The 20,695-nt window shown below is 31.1% G+C and overlaps 1 protein-coding gene across 1 annotated transcript; it reads left to right on the top strand.

The window, feature by feature from the left end:
- Positions 1–17,554: 17,554 nt before the first annotated feature.
- On the top strand, positions 17,555–19,592 carry LOC144552779 (uncharacterized). The gene is made up of 2 exons (XM_078300772.1): positions 17,555–18,034; positions 18,891–19,592. The coding sequence occupies exons 1-2, from the start codon at positions 17,766–17,768 to the stop codon at positions 19,258–19,260; spliced, it is 639 nt and encodes a 212-aa protein (XP_078156898.1). The 5' UTR covers positions 17,555–17,765; the 3' UTR covers positions 19,261–19,592.
- Positions 19,593–20,695: the final 1,103 nt, after the last annotated feature.

Here is a 20,695-nt window from a genome sequence, read left to right as displayed (position 1 = left end):
ATTGTAAGATTATTGAATTATAAGTGTATGTAGTATTACTGGCCATATGGATTGCTAGCTCCCTATTAAATTTAGCAAGTTTAAATATAATTTGATGATAAATCAATGATTAATTATATTAGATATCGTTGAGTCATTTGCAAATTTGAACAGTGTTTGTTGTGTGTGAACTGTGAACCTTTATCATATACTTCATTTGCACTGTCCGAATTAATATTAAAATGTATGGTTGAATATATTCACAACATATTAACTTAATTAATTTTGATAAATATGAAAGATAACTTATAATTTGAAATCCGACAAATAAACTGTGATATATTCTTTATGTACATCGTACACAAATAATTGATAAAATGTAATGTAAGTTTTAATATTCATCAAATTTTTAAATATTCGAATAGTTCATGTTTAATGTCTTTGATGAAAAAAAATATCAAAATGACAATTATATTTTCTAGAATTTGACACACATTTAATCTAGAAGGAGATTATAATATATGTAAATTTTTTTTATAAAATTCACACTTGTGGATAAAAATACAAGTGTGACATGTTGCATGGAATCTGCTGGCAAACTTGGGACAAAATTGCTTAATTAGCATGTCTCTAAAATAAAACTACAATTGAATAAGAAAAACAACGTAAATTTTTTGCCTATACACTGAAAGTGGTAAAAAAAAATATAGATGTTATCTATTAGCTAGAGATTTAAAAAATTATTTCCTTTCTGGTAAAGAATGGGTAGTGTAGGGAAGCAAAGGAGCGGAGCAAGTTGATATTGTACTTAATTAATTACCCACTAATTATGGGTCAATGATTACTTGATGGATCAGTTCACTAATCATATTATTTAATTAAATCAAGTTGAGCACTTGCTTTATATTTTTAATTTTTATTTTCCTTTTCTCCTTTCTGTTTTTTTTTCCTATTTCAAGTTTAGAAGCAACATGACTAGGTTTTGAAGAAAATTGTGTAACATGTATTCCTCCAAATTTATTAGATTTATCCCTAATTTGAGAACTACCAAGTCAAAATATTTTTTTCTTAAACTGAAGTGTCAAAATTTGACCTGAGTTGATAAATGTTTTTTTTTTTCCGTGGAGATAATTACACAAGAAAATGCAAATAAAAAATAAAAAATAATTATATCATTCTCCTCACTCTTGTACCCCATTTATCCCCCCCCCCCCCCCCCCCCCCCCCCCTCCACTTTCTCTCTTCAAATTAACTTCCTTAACTACCTTTTATTTCCCTATTAATTCCGCTAAGAATTTCCATTTATCCCCGCATTAATTACAGTCCTTTAATAACAATCTCTGCATTAATTATACTATCCTTTTAATAACAATCATCACATTAATTATACTTCCTCTAATAACAATCCCCGCATTAATTATACTGTCCTTTAATAACAATCCTCACTAACAATTATTGATTGGGAGCATCTAGCTATCCCCCCGTAACAATCCCCCATTTCATCCCCCAGTCATTAACTACTTCAATAACTACTAACTACCTAGGGGGACCACTTACTATTTGGGGACCACATAACATTTGAAAGATTTTACAACTGGCGCGCGCAAGTATTCATCTGTAATGCATCAAGTATTCATGTGTAACACATCAAATATTCATACCTAACATATCAAGTATTTTTTTTTTTAAAACTGGACACGTTTTTAGAGGTGGGTTTTTTTTTATTCGTTCAATCTAATCAATATGTCTGACGATCGGTGATGAATTTTGCAAATCTAAAATCACGAATGTTATTTACATAATTTTATCTTTAAAATGAGATCCATGATGATATACTTTCGAGTTGTTCGTTATACAAGTATTCATCCTTATCAATAAAATATTCATCCCCGTCGTGCAAGTGCAAATATAAAAACTAGACACATCACTTATCCATCTTTTACACGTTTTTAGAGGTGGGTTTTTTTCTCCGTTCAATCTAACCAATATTTATGATGATCTATGAGAAATTTTGCAAATATAAAACCACAAACGTTTTCTACACAATTTTATCTTTCAAATGAGATCCATGATGACATACTTTCGAGTTGTCCGTTGCACAAGTATTCATCTCTTATCGAGAAAGTATTAATCCTCATCGTGTAAGTGTAAATATAAAAACTGGACACATCACTCATCTATTTTTTACACATTTTTAGAAGTGGGTTTTTTTTCTTCATTCAATCTAACCAATATTTTTGACGATCTATGAAGAATTTTGCAAATCTAAAATCACAAACGTTTTCTACACAATTTTATCTTTCAAATGAGATCCATGATGACATACTTTCGAGTTGTCTGTTGCACAAGTATTAATATCTTGTCACGCAAGTATTCACCCTAAGATATTAAGTATTCATTTATACACATTGAAGTATTCATATCTAAGAAATCAAGTATTCATTCATACATCTCTATTTTTTTTTCAAATTTTTTTTATGTCATTTATTTAATAAGCAGTGGCCTAATTCACAATTAATAAAGCTTTATTCTTTGCAAAACTCGCTACTTCATGAGGAAGAGGAACATAAACATGAAAATAATTAATTGCATATACATATACAAAATTATTTTGATATGATTGACAGTGACGGATCTGACCCGGTATAGACGTGCTCTAGTATTCATTCATACACATTGAAGTATTCATTCATACACGTTGAAGTATTCATTCCTGGCACGCATGCTTGATTGGGATGGAGTGACGGATGATCTCCGGCAGAACGTTCGCTGGAGTGGGAGCAGCAGGCATAGAGGGAAAAAATCGAGGCGAAAGTGTAAGAGGGAGGGAGCTTATTGTATTTATCATTTCGAGATGGGAGGGGATGGGAGGTGGGAGAGGGAGGGGAGCTTATCAATGGAAAAACGGAGGCGGAGGAGGAGGTGGGATGCGGAGGTGGGAGAGGGAGGTAGAGGCGGAGGTGATGTGAGGTGTGGGAGGTGAAGGTGAGAGAGGGAGGTGGGAGAGGGAGGCGGAGGTGGAGGTGGGAGAAGAAGATGGAGGTGAAAAAAGAAAATAGAGGTGGAAGAGAAAGGGAGAAAGGGAGAAAGAGGAAATAAATAAAAGTTGTTATAAATAGTAGTTATAGTTATAGTTAAAATAGAAAGTTAGTTGGGGGATGAAATAGGGGATGGATAGATGGGGGAAATTATAATTACCCTTATTGATTTGTTTATTGATGTTCAAGAAAATATTTACCATTGTTATGACAAGTATTTATCATTATGTCTCAGAAGTATTTATCATTGTTCTGACAAATATTTATCATTATATCTGAGAAGTATTTATCATTGTCTTTGACGTACATATGTTTTACTGAAAATTGCAATTATGTCTGAGAAGTATTTATCCATGTAACAAAAAATATTTATCCATGTAACATAAAGCATTTATCATTGCTTCTAAGAAGAATTTATCATTGTCTTTGACATACATATTTTACTGAAAATTGCAATTTAAAGTTGATAAAAATTAATAACAACCAATTATTAAAAAAAATAACGTCACATGGTTTAAATTATTTATATGAAAAATATACATTAAACTTCCGTTGGGCCGATTATTATACATGAATTCATATAAAACCATAATAGATTTCAATTCATGCAACATATATACATATTGCCTTTTGTACACATGCAATCCCATGTGATCCACATAACATATACTCCTCAAGATCTAATACAATGTTTGTATAGAAGTTATGTCCTTACCACTTAGTAACCATGTGATTAAGTTTTGGCCCAAAATTTGTAAAAGTTGGGCTCATGTTGCCAAAACGCTTGGTTATGATCTAGTTTGGACCGAAATTTCATACATACTTAGTTGTATTAGATCCAATATATCAAAAAAGGAGTGTGCATGTGATCCATGACATGATGTCTCTTAGTTAAAGGTCTCCAACAAAATTGCATCTCCAATGAAAAAAATACAAGGATCAACATATATGTGTATACATACATAAGAAAATTATAATGTGTATGCATACATATATGTGCATGCATACATACATAATAGAGAATACAAATTCTCAGTTAAAATTTTCATCCAAAATTATAAAAAAACATTTATACATAAGAAAATTACAATTATGTCTGAGAAGTATTTATCCATGTAACATAAAATATTTATCATTATGCTTGAGAAGTATTTATCATTGATGTTTTACTAAAAGTTGTAGTTATGTCTGAGAAGTATTTATCAATGTAACATAAAATATTTACCCATGTAATATAAAATATTTATCACTATGTCTGAGAAGTATTTATTATTGATGTTTTACTGAAAGTTGCAATTATGTTTGAGAAGTATTTATCCATGTAGCATAAAGTATTTATCCATGTAACATAAAATATTTATCCATGTAACATAAAGTATTTATCATTATGTCTGAGAAATATTTATCATTGGGTGAGGAGATTGTTTATTTAATGGTCCCCAATTGTGCAGGGACAATCCAAAATAAAGAAAATTTTGTACGGGGATAATTGACAAGTATTTATGAGAGGATTGTTTATTTAATGGTCCCCAGTTGTGCTGGGACGATTTAAAAATAAAGAAAATTTTGTGCGAGGACAATTGATGGATTGATTTATTCTTTCATAAATAGAGATCATTGTATAGGGATTAATACTTTGCAAATTCAAGATAAATACTTTGATGTTTCAAGTTAAATACTAACAGTTTACGAAACGCTTATTAATGACTGAGCGGTCCCCCCATTATTTTTTTGACAGTTTGTGCGGGGTTTTTTTGCAAAAATAAAGCTGTGGAGATTGTTATCAGGATTCAAAAATAAATTAGGCAACTAAGCAAGGATTTTTATCAACAAGCAAAAAAATAATACTAAAAGCACCTATTTAAGTGAAGAACATATAAGCCTACAAATAAGAAAAATCTAGTAAACATCCAACTTTTGTAACACATATCATTCAAATTTGTTGGATTAATTTATCCCTAATTTTAGAACTACGAAAGTCAATATATTTTTTGGCTAAACAAAATTGTCAAAAATTGACCATATAAGTTGATACAAATGTTTGTTTTTCCCCTTGGTGTTAACACAATTAAATGCAAATATTAAACTAAATTGGGCAACTATGCAAGAAGGGAATTTTTCTCAACAAGAAAAAAAAGTATTTTCTAATTAAATGAAGAGCATATGAGACTAGAAGTAAGAAAAATATTGTAAACTTGTGAAACACATATATACATTCCTCCAAATTTGTTGGATCCATCCCTAATTTGAGAAACACAAAAGTCAAAATATTTATTGGCTAAACAAAATTGTCAAAAATTTGACCATATGATGAGTTGATACAAATGTGGTCATAACACAACAAAATGCAAATATTAGACTAAATTGGGCAGCAAAGCAAAGAGGGATCTTTGTCAACAAGCAAATAATTAATTAAAGTACCTAATTAAAGCATACATATATCAGAGTTAGGCTGGGGTGCTATGGATAGCATAGTGGCCTCTATGCTATGGCTCAATATTCGAGTTTTCAAAATTCAAACAGTTGATCCAAACCGTTCATCTTATTCTCCATATTAATATCTGGTTGGAGACCAAATTTTATAATTTTATGAATTTTTTTACTATTTATTAAGCCACTTTGAAAATCGCTAATCCAACGGTTTTACTGTTTTGTGCAGCCACCGTTGGATCAACAATTTTGTAAAATACTTAATAAATAGTAAAAAAGTTCAGAAAAATGTAAAATTTGATCTCCAAGCAGATATTAATATGGATAATAAGATGAACGGTTCGGATCGACCGTTTGGATTTTGAAAACTCAAATATTGAGCCATAGCATAGAGGCCACTATGCTATCCATAGCAACCCAGCCTAACTCCATATATCATGTACCTTAATGAAAGCAAACAATACCAATTGGTAAATACATTTCGTACACGATCTTAATTAAGCATGCTTTTGACCTAGTTACCTCAGTAGACTTGAAACGGTCTCTTCAAATATTCGCACCAAAAGAAACCATGTTGCCTAAAAAAAATAAAAAATAAATAACGCGTATATACAAGCACTCTTCCAAAAGTAAACTATAACCGCCCTTCTATATTAATTAAATATGTAAATCAAAACTATGCGCCCATAATATTTCCCCAACTAGCCAATAATATAGTAATAATATATATCTATGATTAATATAGTTTCTATGAATTTCACATTTTTGAAATATTCTTAAATTATTTTTGGCTAATTTTTGAAGACAGTAATTATTAATTAGTCAAATGTGTTTTATGAATCCAACCCCATTAATTAAAGTTTATTATAGAAAGTGCATATTTTATACTAGATCAAGTGTGTACTGTGGAGGTAAAAAAAAAAAAAATGAGATTTGAACTTACAAAAAAAATATTGATGATTACAAAAATGTGTGCATTTTAGCTTGGCCAAAATACATAATAATTGTTAGCATTTGTGTGTAAACTGATGTAGATGAATGGACATTCTATACTCCGAAATTTTTATTAATACCCAAAAATTCTATCAAATTAATGAATTTATCCAATTTTGAGCAGAATCTCAAATAATGCCCGGTCCGGTCAATTAATAATCGGACTGATTGATTTTGTTCGGTTAATAACTAACCGGACTCAATCTACCCAATTCAAGAATTTTGTCCGGTTATTAAATTACCGGATTGAGTTTATTTTTTTTAAAATAGAATTTTTTTTATATTGAAATATTATAAATGTTGAATATATTTCTTTGAAAATAGATGAAATATAATATAATTTGATTTATTAGAAAGATTGCAACAGATAACCTGAATCAATATTTTTCAGATTGGATTTTTTGCGGCTGTAAGAAAAATTAATATATTTATTTATGTGTTATTGGAAAAAAAAATATGCTTTGAATGTGAGTTATTGATCGCGGTTCAAAAGCCACTTCTAGGTAAAACAGAAAATATTGTGATCCTTCTAGTACATTTAATTTATAAAAAGTTGTATCTATTTTGAATTTTTTTTGAATAACAATCATTAAATAACTTAAAGTTTATGTTTTTTTTTTCAAAAATAGATACTATTTTTTAGAAATTAAATGTACTAGAAGGATGACAATATTTTCTATATTTACCTAGAAGTGGCTTTTGAACCGGGATCAATAACTCAGAATCCAAATATTTTTATTTATTTTTCAATAACACATAAAGAAATATATTAATTTTTTTATAGCTGCTAAAAATCCAATATGAAAAATGTTGATCTGGGTTATTTGTTGCAATATTTCTAATAAATCAAATTATATTGTATTCCTTCTATTTTCAAAGAAATATATTCAACATTTCTAATATTTCAATATAAAAAATAAAAAAATTTAAAAAATTTCTGTTTTGTAAAAAAAAAACTCAATCCGGTTATTTAATAACCGGACAAAATTCTTGAATTGGGTAGATTGAGTCCGGTTAGTTATTAATCGGACAAAATCAATCAGTCCGGTTATTTATTGACCGGACAGGGCATTATTCGAGATTCTGCTCAAAATTGGATAGATTCGGTAATTTGATAGAATTTTTGGATATTAATACAAATTTCGGTTCTACTCAACAACTGATTGTGCCATGTGTATTTTAAGATGCATAAAAAAATCATGGAAGATATTTAAATTTATGAGGGAATTATTTAAATTTTTTTGAAAGAGAAACATAGGACTCCAGCCTCCAAATTTCATTGATATCAACATCAGAGGTGTGAGTTATATGTAGGTAAAAATGGAATGGCTAATATCTGATTTGTATCAATTTGTATTTAAAAAATTAGATATAGATATTTAATATTCTAATATTTGTGTGGATATAAATATTGATATGTTTTTATGTTTTAGTTATCCGTATTCGAAAAATATATATCACATAGTTTAATATATTTATGAAAAAGTTTATATTCACTATTATAATTAAATAAATATTATGAACTTTAGTAATTTTTTTAATAAATATTATGAACTTTATTCATATTTATTTAATATCCAATCTATATTCGTATTCGAAAAATAAAAATAAAATATGGACGTAATTTTACATCCGCTCGATATCTGCTCCGTTTTCATCCCTAATTGTGCAGGATGAAAAAAAAATTACAGGGATAATTATTCAATTTAAAAACACTTTATTTTGGGATGCGCATTAAAGATGCCCACTTGACAATATAATTGTTAGCATTTGTTCAAAAAAAAAATTTAATGCATAAATTTTTAAATTTTATAAGATGCCCATTTAATTTAATTTAATTTTGAGATGATCTATCTGATTGAATAAGCATTCAACTTGAATAAAGAGAACAAAAACCCTAGAACAAGGTTCTAAATAGCGTTTATCGCGTTATAGCGGAAAGCCTACAAAAAAAGTTATAGGAAATAGTGTTGTTATAGCAAAAGCTATACTACCTAGACATTATGACATAATTAACTATCTTTATCTATTTAAAATATTCCAACTATCTTATAGTAAGTATCATTTTGTTACTTCAATAAAGAGAAAAAAAAAACAGTAACATAAATTGCACTAAAACGGAATTACTCGCTAATTTAGTTAAAAAGTAAAATTAACCTCATATTTAAAAGTAAAGACAAATTACCCAAATTAAAAAAAATAAAGGTCCTCATTTTACCTGCCTCCTCTTAGTTCGCAGAACAGAAAATAAATCAGGGGGTCTCTTGTAACTTTTTTTCTCTTTGACAGGCTATTCTTCGTACCAAAATTGATTAAAAAATAGGAACAAAAGTCAAAATCAAAGTGATATAAGATTTCAATTAAATATTAAAACTTAAAATTATCTAGGTTTCTCGTTGGGATGGTTGTTCATTGAAAACGTTCCTATTTCTAGCTCGCTGTAGCTTCCTTATTTGATTTCGTTTGATGGATCTCTCATTTAATAATTAACAGTTTAATATAAAGCTCAGTACGTCAATTGTGAAAAAAATCACGGTTAAAATCCAATTTGAGTTTTTATTTAAAACCCATATAAATTAAAAAAAAAAAAACTCATGTTGCATAGCGCGCACTATTTGCGCTACACGCTATACGTTATAGCAGACTGCTATTACCGCTATAGCGTCTGTAGTTCAAATAGCGTGTTTTGATGCCATAACTTAGCGTTTAAAGTCCAAAAATGCTATAACACGCTATTTAGAATATTGCTTGAGAATTCACATCCAGTTAGTGTTTGGTAAACGGTCCGGGCAAAACCCGGGCACGGGCACGGGTAGACACGGTCACGGGCATCACGGGCACACGGGTACAACGGGCCGGGCATCACGGTTTTTTTTTTCAAAAATCCTGCCCTGCCCGTTTAATACCCGTGCTCGTCATGGGTTCGGGGGCAGGACGGTCTGGGCAGGGGGCCCGGGCGGTCCGGTCCGGTTTTTTTTTCCTATTTTTTCTGTTTTTTTTTCCTATTGTTTTTCTGTTTTTTTTTCTTTGAAAACCAATAAATTGTAAATCCAAATTTATACCAATTAAAATTCATTTGACATGGTTGTATATTTGAACTCAATAATTTTTGTTATAATCAAATATAAATAAAAATTTTCTTTTTTTTTATTGAAATATAAATAAATTATAAATTCAATTTCATTGAAACATATGTAAATTATAAATAAATAAAAAACAAAGCAATGTACTCATGCAATTAATTTTTTTTATTGCTTTTAGTGTTTAAAAATAAAAAATATATATATATCAAATTAATTTATGAGATGGATCAAATAAAAATTAATATTCTTGACAATATGACGTTTTGAAAGTAATTTCATTAAAATATATGAAATTATCATATATCTATTAAATTGCAAATGAAATTGTCATTTAAATTATATATTTTAGTCACTTTATATAAAATAAATTTATGCATGTCTAATATAATTAGTTTAAAATATTATTTTTTATGTGAAAATGAATTGGTTTGGAGGGAATTTTCAAAAAAAATGAAATTTGAAAAAAACAGGTACGGGTATACAGTCACGGGCACGGGTGTCACGGGTACGGGGGTCCGGGTATGCACCGGTTTTTTTTGAAAAACCGGGTCCGGCTCATTTAATACCCGTGCTCGTGTACCCGTGCATACCCGTGGCACGGGCACGGTCCGGTCCGGGCACAGGCGGACCGGTCCGGGTTGAGCCCCGGGGGCATTTACCAAACACTACATCCAGTGCATTACTCGAAAAGGGTATCTTTTACGATTACTTGATCAGGACCATTCTTTTTAACTTGGCACGAATCTCAAAGCACAATAATACTGCCCTCAGCGCTAACTCGAATCGCAAACCGGAAAGTGAGAGGAATCTTATATGTCCCTCTCTTTGTGACTTGAGGGAATGATTAGGGACGGGACAACATAATTAATGCATTGAAGTTGTTCTATCTTAGTCAACGAAAAGGCTATGCCTCTCTATTTGAGATAACTGCTTATAACCACCTTGAATTAGGATTTTTTTTTTTAAAAACATAAATAAAAAATAATATTTTACCAAATCAACTTAATTGTTTTAGTTTTTACCAAAAAAATAAGAATCAAAATGTTATTTCGGCCCGAGCCATTTTCACAGATTTCAACAAAAAAAAATAATGGTAATACTTGTGAAAACACCTCAGATCGTCCTGAAAAAAAAAATTCAGACTGAAATGACATTTAGGTTCTTATGATTTCTATAAAAACTAAAGCAATCAAGTTTGTTTGGTAAAATATTTTATTTATTTATGATGTTTTAAAAAAATTCTTGTATTAGCCAAAATGTCACGACGAACTTATTTATTTGACTGTGGATGTAAAAAATTACTTCAAAATTAACAGACTCAAATTATTGATTTGTTCGCACAAATGAGAATTTGCAAAATTTAAAATCCGTTAGTCATCTATTAATTAATGATAAATATTCAATAATGACAAGCTGAATTTTGAACCTACAACCTACCTCACATAAACCCTACTTCTTTTAAACGAGTTAGTATTTTAAAATTTGATTTTAACATTTTTTAAATTAATGACCGAGGATTCTATCATGGCATGTGTATTTCTTAAGATATCAAGTCTTAGTATTTGAAAACTCGTGTATTTTACGCTTTCTCACACAAATTTTTTATTTCCAGAAGAATTCTAACCTATATATTCACTAATTAAAAATGCACCTATGATACAGATCGCTGGTAAACAGCACCAATTTGTTAGTGAAGAGGATTACTTGACAATATATTTTTTTTAACCTCTTTACAATGAATTTTAAAAAATTGAAAATAAATTTATAGGTATAATAATGGACATTTAGACAGCCCAGCAGTCAAATTCATACGATTTAATTAAGTACTGTTTGATAAAACAGCGAAATTTCAAATAACTTAATGTTTGATGAACATTTACAAAATACAATGCTTCATTTTAAATTTAAACTTTCTAAAATTAACAAATAAATGATTGTCAAACCTCTCTGCGTTATCAGAGATAATGATACAGATCTAAACATGTGCCGTGCCGTGAATAAGATATGTACCGTGTTGTATCGTGTTATGTTATATGATATATTAAATTAGATTTTTACGTACTGTGAACAAATTTAGAAGGATGATCACAATACATTAGTCATGCTATGATTACATGTGACGTGTCCAAATATGTTTGATCAAGTTTATTATCTTTTGTCACATTTAATTGTTTTTTTATAATTTAAGTTAGTTTATTCAAGATTCATCATTCAATCATGATCTAACAATTCTAATTACATATGACTCGTTGGGATCTTTCACATGATGTGTCGTGTTGTGCCAAGTTTTCAAAAGATAATCACATCATACAAATAATTTCAGCACAAGACATACAAATCACGATACACGACCAACACACGTATCGTGTTGTGATGAAACCGTACCATATCTAATCACGCCGTGATTTTTTTAGATCCTAGAAAATGATCCATGATAAGGCCCATAGTTTTTTTTTTATTTATTATTATTTTTTTTATTACCAAATTTTGACAGGGACATCAAAAGAAGATAAGCTGGAGATGTCCTGTACTTTGGTCTTTTCCCCTTTTGTGGAAATACCCGTAGGATCTGATTAATTAATTGAAAAGGACCAGGTACATTCTAAGGCCTTCAAAAAGTATATATTAAGGAATGTTAAATTTTCAAATTTTATAATTATGTTGCATATTTTGATTCAGTTTTACTTTTCTTATTTATTTTGATCTGATTGCTCTTGTATCATTATCTCAGTCTTCGTTTTTTTTTTTAAAAAAAAAAAAAAAATATGTGTTTGATATGGTTAAAGTGTCATGTGATTCATAAAACAAAATATTTTTTTAGTTCTTTTGTTGAATTAATGTGTGGTTAATTGCAGTGTTTTAAAATGCGGCTGCATGAACCGTATATGCTTATACAGTGGTCTTCCACATATAGAACCTCATGCAGTCAAGTTCATGGGATTTTGAATATACAGGCCATATATAGTTCATGCGGACTTAAAACAAGCCTAAAAATTATTTTGTGGTGGAGAAGATTATAATATAGTAAAGAGCACAAATCACTAAACTAAACAAGTCTTTAGATATAAATTAGTTTTATCTTATCTATATTTCTTTAACAAAGCATAATAAAATCATATATGTACTTCCACATACAAATTTGCATGCATGAACAAAACCGCATTTTAAAACACTGGTTAATTGTGAATTGAAAAAAATATAAATGCAATTTTTTTAAAATTTGTTTATTGTTAAAAATAAAATTTATTCAATTAATATATATTTTTTGGAACGAAAATTAAAATGGAAGTAGGATTGAAGTGCAGAAATTTCAAATTTCTATCCTCTTGAGTGCATTACCTCTCCAATTGAGCTTAAATTTGAACCGTCAGATTAAATTTCAAATCAATCCGATTCAAATGTATAATATACTTAAAATTTATTTTAATATATAACGAACGGACTGAATTCAAACTCTAAAGAATGAGATATCTAAGATGATATGATATGATAGGAATTTGGTATATCTTGGAGCTAGGGGTGGCAACGAATCGAACCGAACCGAACTTATTCTAGGTTTGAGTTTGGTTTGAATTAATTTCGAACCGAATCTGGTTTGATTCGTTTTGAACCGAACCCATTTCGAATCGAATTAATTGCGAACTACACATTTTTCGAATCGAACCCGAATCGAATCACGAACTAAATTATTTTTTAGCAGCCCTAGTTATACCGGTAGTTTATACATTAATTTTTTCTCGCGGGACAAAATTCACATGGCTTCCTTTTACCGGTATGAACCAGTGTTTTAAAATGCGGTTTTGTTCATGCATGCGGAAGGCCACTGCATACCGCATATGTGGTATGCGGACGCATATGCGGATTTTCATGCGGATTTTAAAATAAAAATTCACGTATATATACGTATATAGATGTGTGTGTGTGTGTATATATATATATATATATATGAGTAAGGCTTGGGTGCTATGGATAGCATAGAGGGCTACGGTGCTACGGCTCAATATTCGAGTTTTCAAAATCCTAACGGTCGATCCGAACCGTTCATCTTGTTCTCCATATTAATATGTGTTTGGTGACCAAATTTTATATTTTTTTAGCTAGGTAGAAAATCACTTGATCTAAAAAATTCTGCACCATTCAGATATTTGATTTTCTACCTAGCTAAAAAAATAGTAAAAGAATTTCAAAAAATGTAAAATTTGGTCTCCAAACACATATTAATATGGAGAACAAGATGAACGGTTCGGATCGACCGTTAGGATTTTAAAAACTCGAATATTGAGCCGTAGCACCGTAGTCCTCTATGCTATCCATAGCACTCAAGCCTTACTCTATATATATATATATATATATATATAGAGTACGGCTAACGCGCTTCCTCTAGCATATGGGCCGAAATGCTTCCGGTGGAAATTTGAAATTTCAAAATTCAAAAAGTTGATCTGAACCGTTCATCTTCTTCTCCATATTAATATCTGCTTGGAGACCAAATTTTACATTTTTCTGAAATTTTTTACTATTTATTAAGCCATTTTGAAAATCGCTGATCCAACGGTAGCTTCTGATTTTTACTGTTTGGTAAGCCACCGTTGGATCAGCAATTTTCAAAGTGGCTTAATAAATAGTAAAAAATTTCAGAAAAATGTAAAATTTGGTCTCCAAGCAGATATTAATATGGAGAAGAAGATGAACGGTTCAGATCGACTTTTTGGATTTTGAAATTTCAATTTTCCACCGGAAGCATTTCGGCCCATATGCTAGAGGAAGCGCGTTAGCCGTACTCTATATATATATATATATGTATGTATGTATGTATGTATGTATGTATGTATGTATGTCTATATACAAACCCCTCCATGCATTGCAATGCACCATAGATTTATGTATGTATGTATATACACATATATATAGAGATGGGCTATGGTGCATTGCAATGCATGGAGGGGTTTGTGCATTGGACCATAAATCTAAAATTCAAAATCCAAATGGCCGATCCAAACCGTTCATCTTGTTCTCCATATTAATATGTGCTTGGAGACCAAATTTTATATTTTTCTGAATTTTTTTACTATTTATTAAGTATTTTACAAAATTGTTGATCCAACGGTGGCTGCTGATTTTACTGTTTTGTTAAGCCACCGTTGGATCAACAATTTTGTAAAATACTTAATAAATAGTAAAAAAATTCAGAAAAATGTAAAATTTGGTCTCCAAGCACATATTAATATGGAGAACAAGATGAACGGTTTGGATCGGCCATTTAGATTTTGAATTTTAGATTTATGGTCCAATGCACAAACTCCTCCATGCATTGCAATGCACCATAGCCCATCTCCATATATATATATATATAGAGAGAGAGAGAGAGTGGCTAATATGCATTCGGTTGCATATGGACCGAAGTGCTTACGGTCCAAATTTGATTTTTCAAAATCCAAACGGTCGATCTGAACCGTTCATCTTGTTCTCCATATTAATATGTGCTTGGAGACCAAATTTTATATTTTTCTGAATTTTTTTACTATTTATTAAGTATTTTACAAAATTGTTGATCCAACGGTAGCTTAACAAAACAGTAAAATCAGCAGCTACCGTTGGATCAACAATTTTGTAAAATACTTAATAAATAGTAAAAAAATTCAGAAAAATATAAAATTTGGTCTCCAAGCACATATTAATATGGAGAACAAGATGAACGGTTCAGATCGACCGTTTTGATTTTGAAAAATCAAATTTGGACCGTAAGCACTTCGGTCCATATGCAACCGAATGCATATTAGCCACTCTCATATATATATATATATATATATATATATTCATATTCATATATTTGAATTTATTTTTACATAATAACATAACCAACAATATTTTTTTGATTTTTTTAATAAATTTTTTAATTAAAATACAATCAAATTATCAAAACCGCATGGGAAGACTGCATGGTCGCATATTTCAGTCCGCATGGCCGCATATTCGGACCGCATGGACACATTTTTAATCCGCATGACCGCATATTCGGATCGCATATGCGGCCGCATGGAAAAACCGCATTGGCATTCTGAGCACGGCTGCCGACCGTATACGCATATGCGGCCCATGCGGCCGCATTTTAAAACACTGGTATGAACTATGAAATGAGTGTTTTTAAGTTGAAAAATTATTCATGAAAAAATACATCAGAGATGGTTTTCCTGGTATGAACTATGAGAGACGACCGAAGAGAGAGGAGAGACAGTCATCTAGGTCGGAGAGAGGAGTGACAGCCGGAGAGACAGCCAGTCGCCGAGAGCGTTGACTAGATTTTAGAGCTAGAGGGAGAGTGAGTTAGGGAGAGGTGGAGAGAAAACTAGGTTATTGAGATTTGAGAGCGAGGGAGTGTCGGCTAAGTTAAATTATGACTCTCTATCTTGGATTTTAATTTCATCAGGTAAATGGACGACCGATGTTATTATGAGATTCGAACCATAAAAGTAACCGAACTCCATTTCGATCGAACCAGGCTAGGTTTGAGTTTGGTTTGAATTAATTTCGAACCGAACATGGTTTGATTCGTTTCAATTCAAACCCATTTCGAATCGAATTAAACTCGAATCAAACCCGAATTGAATCACGAAGTACGAATTTTTTTGCCAGCCCTAGTTGGAGCCATCCAAAAATCAATCCACATGCATTTCTAAAAGAAATCTATGGGATCCCTTGTTTAGAAAAGCTACTAATTCGGAGTTAATACGCTCTGCAATTTAAATAATTGTAAATACTACAATTACTCCGGTACAACCTCCGTAGCTAGCTTGTAATGATAACAAAACAAAACTTTGTAAGCTTCCTTTATAAAACCTCTATAATTTCCCTTGTATTCATTAATAAACAATAATTAAATAGAGTAGTGAATTTATAATTAATAAATATGAAATAGATTGGTAGAGAAAGAATTTGTAAAATTGGATGGTAACAATATTGACTATAAAACATACAATATTCATCTTTAGTTATCTTTTTGTATATCAATAGAATTTTCTTTTAGAGATCATGAATATAGTTGTTAACTTGTTATCATGTCACTTTTATTTCTAAAAAAAATAAAAAAATAAACAATAATTGTCACCTTCATCAAACTTACCCATAAAGTTACTCAACACAAATGCAAGAAAAACAATTGTAAAAATGTAGAATTTATTTCCAATCTTATTATATCTTGTATGTAGCATTATTCACTCACTCATAGCCACATTGCCTTTTTTTTGTTTTTTTTACAATTAACATAGTCACATGTAGCACATGCATGTAAATTATGGAACATCATAATAAAAAATGCCACTCATGTTATGTAACATAATTCATCCAAAATGTGCATCATAATAAGGCAAAATTTTCCCTATAACGCTCAAGTGGTGTAGCATGTGTCATGCTGAATTTTCAAAAAATTTAGATTACATGCTACTTTTGGAAACCTCATAAAAGTATTAAGAGATGCACTAAAAATTGAGTGGTTTGATCGGAAATAAATGTGATATTAGTATGGTTTTTTAATTGTTTTAATTTCTTATTGGTCTGAGTATTTTCTTACAAAATAAACCATAAAAATATAATACCTTTTACTATGTTTTGGTAAAAGAACAAGCTTCTTTAAAACTCTGAAAAATTTGCTGCGGAAACAAAATTAAATTTTCTTATTCTTATTTCTCCCACCCATAAAACATCTCAATTAGCAAATTTCAAATCTCAGAATAACAGAAATTGCAGAGCAACGCGTCGAGTGCAACAACAGTACGCCACTTGAGAGAGATTTTTTATTGCTTTGTCCCAAACGAAAGAAACACAACCAAAATTACTCGAGTCCCAACAAATTTCCTTCTCTTTATAGAATAAAACATTTATTGACAGAGCTATTTCAGCTTCACACATCACACAATCAATAAAGACAAAGTGTGAAAAGATAGACTACCTATGCGCCGCATGAAGACAAATCAGATCTGTCAATATGTTTACCTCCTTTTATATCCAATTAAACCCAAACCCGCCTCATTTTCATTCCCTTCCCTTCCATTTCTCTTCTCTCTCTTGCGCCACGCTTCCTCCAACCGTGTCGCCACCTAACCTCATCCCATCTCCCCAATTTTTTTTTTTTTTAAAAAAAAAGAGGAAATATATATAATAATTCTCTACACGCAAAGTACAGAGCTTTTCTTTCCCCATTTCACCTCTGAATAAAGAGAATCTGTGAGAGTGAGGAAAAAGGAAAATGGAGGAGAAGCAATCTTCTTGGATGGCGATAAACAAAAGAGGTTACTTGGATTGGCAGCTGGAGCAGTACGAGAAGGAAATGATCATGGGTGGTTACGTGGTTTCTAGCAAACCCAACCCTGATTTGTTGCAAAATTGCGACTTGCCCCCTCCTCTCAAGTTCTTCTCCCCGATCGGAGACGATGAGAAGCTCAAGGCGAGGTCTAGTTATGTTAGCCCCACTGCGTCTCTTCTCTCTCAGATCTCATCGCCTGATCCACCTCTTAGGTACGATTCGTAATTTTGTTGTAATTTCACTTCATTACGTCTCTTTGTAATGGATATTGTTGTTAATTTTACTTTTAGGTGAAATGGATAAGGTTATGTTTTGTCATTTTTCAATTAGTGGAAAATATTTATGTGTTTCAATTGTTCTTTTAATTAATCTTTTTTTTGAGATGAAATATGGAGGTCCAGCCCCAAAATTCCTATTGATATGTAGACACCAGGGGTGTCAAAAGTACATTTCTTTTAATTAATCTTATAAGATGCATTTCAACAAGTCATGATTCTTTAATTCTGCATTTATCTTCTTATAAAGAATCTGCACCTATAAAAGCAGAGCAATCACCAAATTAAGAAAATTCATATAAATTAGCGGTTATTACTGAACTGAATTTTCACTTAATAGTCTTTTTCAAAAGTACCCATAATTAAGTTCAGGGCCTTTTGCAAAGCACCTCAAATCAACAATGGCTTCTGGTCGAATTCAAACTCATGGTTGGGGATTAAATTGGTCAAACATCAGTGTTTACTATTTTCACCCAAAATTATTATACAATTTTTTTTTTCCAACTAACTTTTCATTAGTAGTTTATGACTAGAAGTAAAGTAAGATAACATTTTGCTGCTGAAATAATCAACAGTAGCACATGATGGAAACATATATATATATATATATTTTTTTTTTTTGAAAGGATGCACATGGCCAAAAGCATTTATCATCATCAGTTAAGAGAATTTTTCCATTTTGACCCAGCCAAATACTATTCAATATACTGTTCTTACTATCAATTTACTTTTTTTACTATGCAAAATATGAGTTACCAATTTCACCTAATTGACCTTGCTTTATTTATTGTAGCACTAAGGAGCTAGAATTCGGGCAAGATAAAAATTCAGATCAAATTACTGGTCTATTGAGAGCGCTCCAGCTGTCACAAACTCGCGCAAGAGAGGCGGAGAAGGAATTCATGGCAACGACCGAAAGAAACCAACAAATGATGGCAATTTTGCTTGAGGAGTCACTCAGGCTCTCGGCACATAGGCAATGGGTTAGGATGCTTGAGACAGAGAATAATGTGCTCAAAATGAGAAAAGAGGAAGAGAAGAAGACTAAGGGAAACGGAGATGACGTGGCAAATGTTGCTGAGATGGCTACATGGTGCTTGGCTCTTGCGCTTTGTTTGGGCATAGCGGGCGTGGGGCTGGCTTTAGGTAAATGCCTTTTTTGATTCGGGGTTTTGGTCTTGTGTATAAATTATGAAATTAGTAGGTTTTTTAGGTAGTATGGTTCTATGGAGAAGTGATATTAGAGGAAGCATTGAGTGTGTTTAAACAATATTTTCTGGGATTATCACGAGTGCTACACAGAAATATTTTCTGGTAATTAGGGGCTGATTGTATATAGTGTATGTTAAAATGAATCAAGAGACCGAAATTGGGTTATGTGGGGAGTTGGATTAGAGAATTTTAGTACTGGTACTTCCATATATTAGTAGACTTCGAGATGTTGTACAGATGTATGTATTTATATTAATACTTTTGCAATTCATTTTCTCAAGATTGCTCCCGAGTTATTTTTATTTCATAGTTGTCTGATTTCATTACAATTTGGCAAATTGGATTTTCTCGTTTCTAAAATTATTGCATTTTTTCTGTTAAACTAGTTTGAAGAGTTGCTAGTGGATATTTGATTTCTCATAGGTTGTTTCTATTTTATTAGAATTTTTGACTCAAATAATTTCATTGATGTAAAGCAAAATTGATGCTCAGAATTATGAAGTGCCATTAGGTTGTTGCTGGTTGAGTGAGGCTATGGTACTGCATAGCACAAATTGATCCGCACTATTGATCAATATATTCATTTTTAAAGTTGAAACAATCAATCCGAACTTTAACATGATCTCTGTATGAAAATGTACTTGTAAACTAAATTTTAAACTGTACTTGTAAACTAAATTTTAAACGGTTAATTGTAAATGTACTTGCCGAATGTTTACTATATTTTAAACGGTTAGAAAATCACTATTTTTGAATGGTATAGAATTTTTAGATCAAGTAATATTTTATCTAAAAAATAGTAAAGAAATTTTGAAAAATATATAATTTGATCTACATGTGTAATTTAATACGGAGATCATGTTGAATGCTTTAGATCAACTGTTTAGACTTTGAAAATAAAGATATTGATTCATAGTACGGATCGATATGTGCTATGCATAGCCTTAGGCTCACTCTTGTTGTTTTATTACAATTTTGAGATAAAACACTTTCATTGCAGTAAAGCAAAAAGTTGATGATCAAAATTATGATTTGCCATTATATAGTGCTATTTGTTTTACAATATGGACACAAACAATTTCTTTGCTGTAAAGCATAATTGGTGCCCAAAATTATGAAGAACCATTATTTGGTTCTAAAACCTACAATGTGTGTTTGGATAATGCTTTTTTTGGGTGACGTGGCGCGTGCCTATTGGCCAGTAAGCCAGGGCAATCCAATCCCTCGGCTATATATGTTTGTCATGGCTCTGTCTTGGGACATAAATCTAGTGGGAGAAGAAGGCCTAAATTATGGCCCAAAATAAAATCTCATTTGTAGCCTGCTTGGTAGAATATCTGCTAAATTGCATATGGCCCCTTGAAAATCTCCGCACTTTTGCTGTCA

This window comes from Carex rostrata, chromosome 4 (genome assembly GCF_964058835.1).
Source record: "Carex rostrata chromosome 4, lpCarRost1.2, whole genome shotgun sequence".
Lineage (NCBI taxonomy): Eukaryota > Viridiplantae > Streptophyta > Magnoliopsida > Poales > Cyperaceae > Carex > Carex rostrata.
This window is presented reverse-complemented; position numbering and strand designations above follow the sequence as displayed.

Coding starts and splice junctions, on each gene's coding strand:
- LOC144552779 (XM_078300772.1), top strand. CDS start 17,766: ATGGAGGAGAAGCAATCTTCTTGGATGGCGATAAACAAAAGAGGTTAC. Junction 18,035..18,890: donor TCGCCTGATCCACCTCTTAG/GTACGATTCGTA, acceptor TATTTATTGTAG/CACTAAGGAGCTAGAATTCG.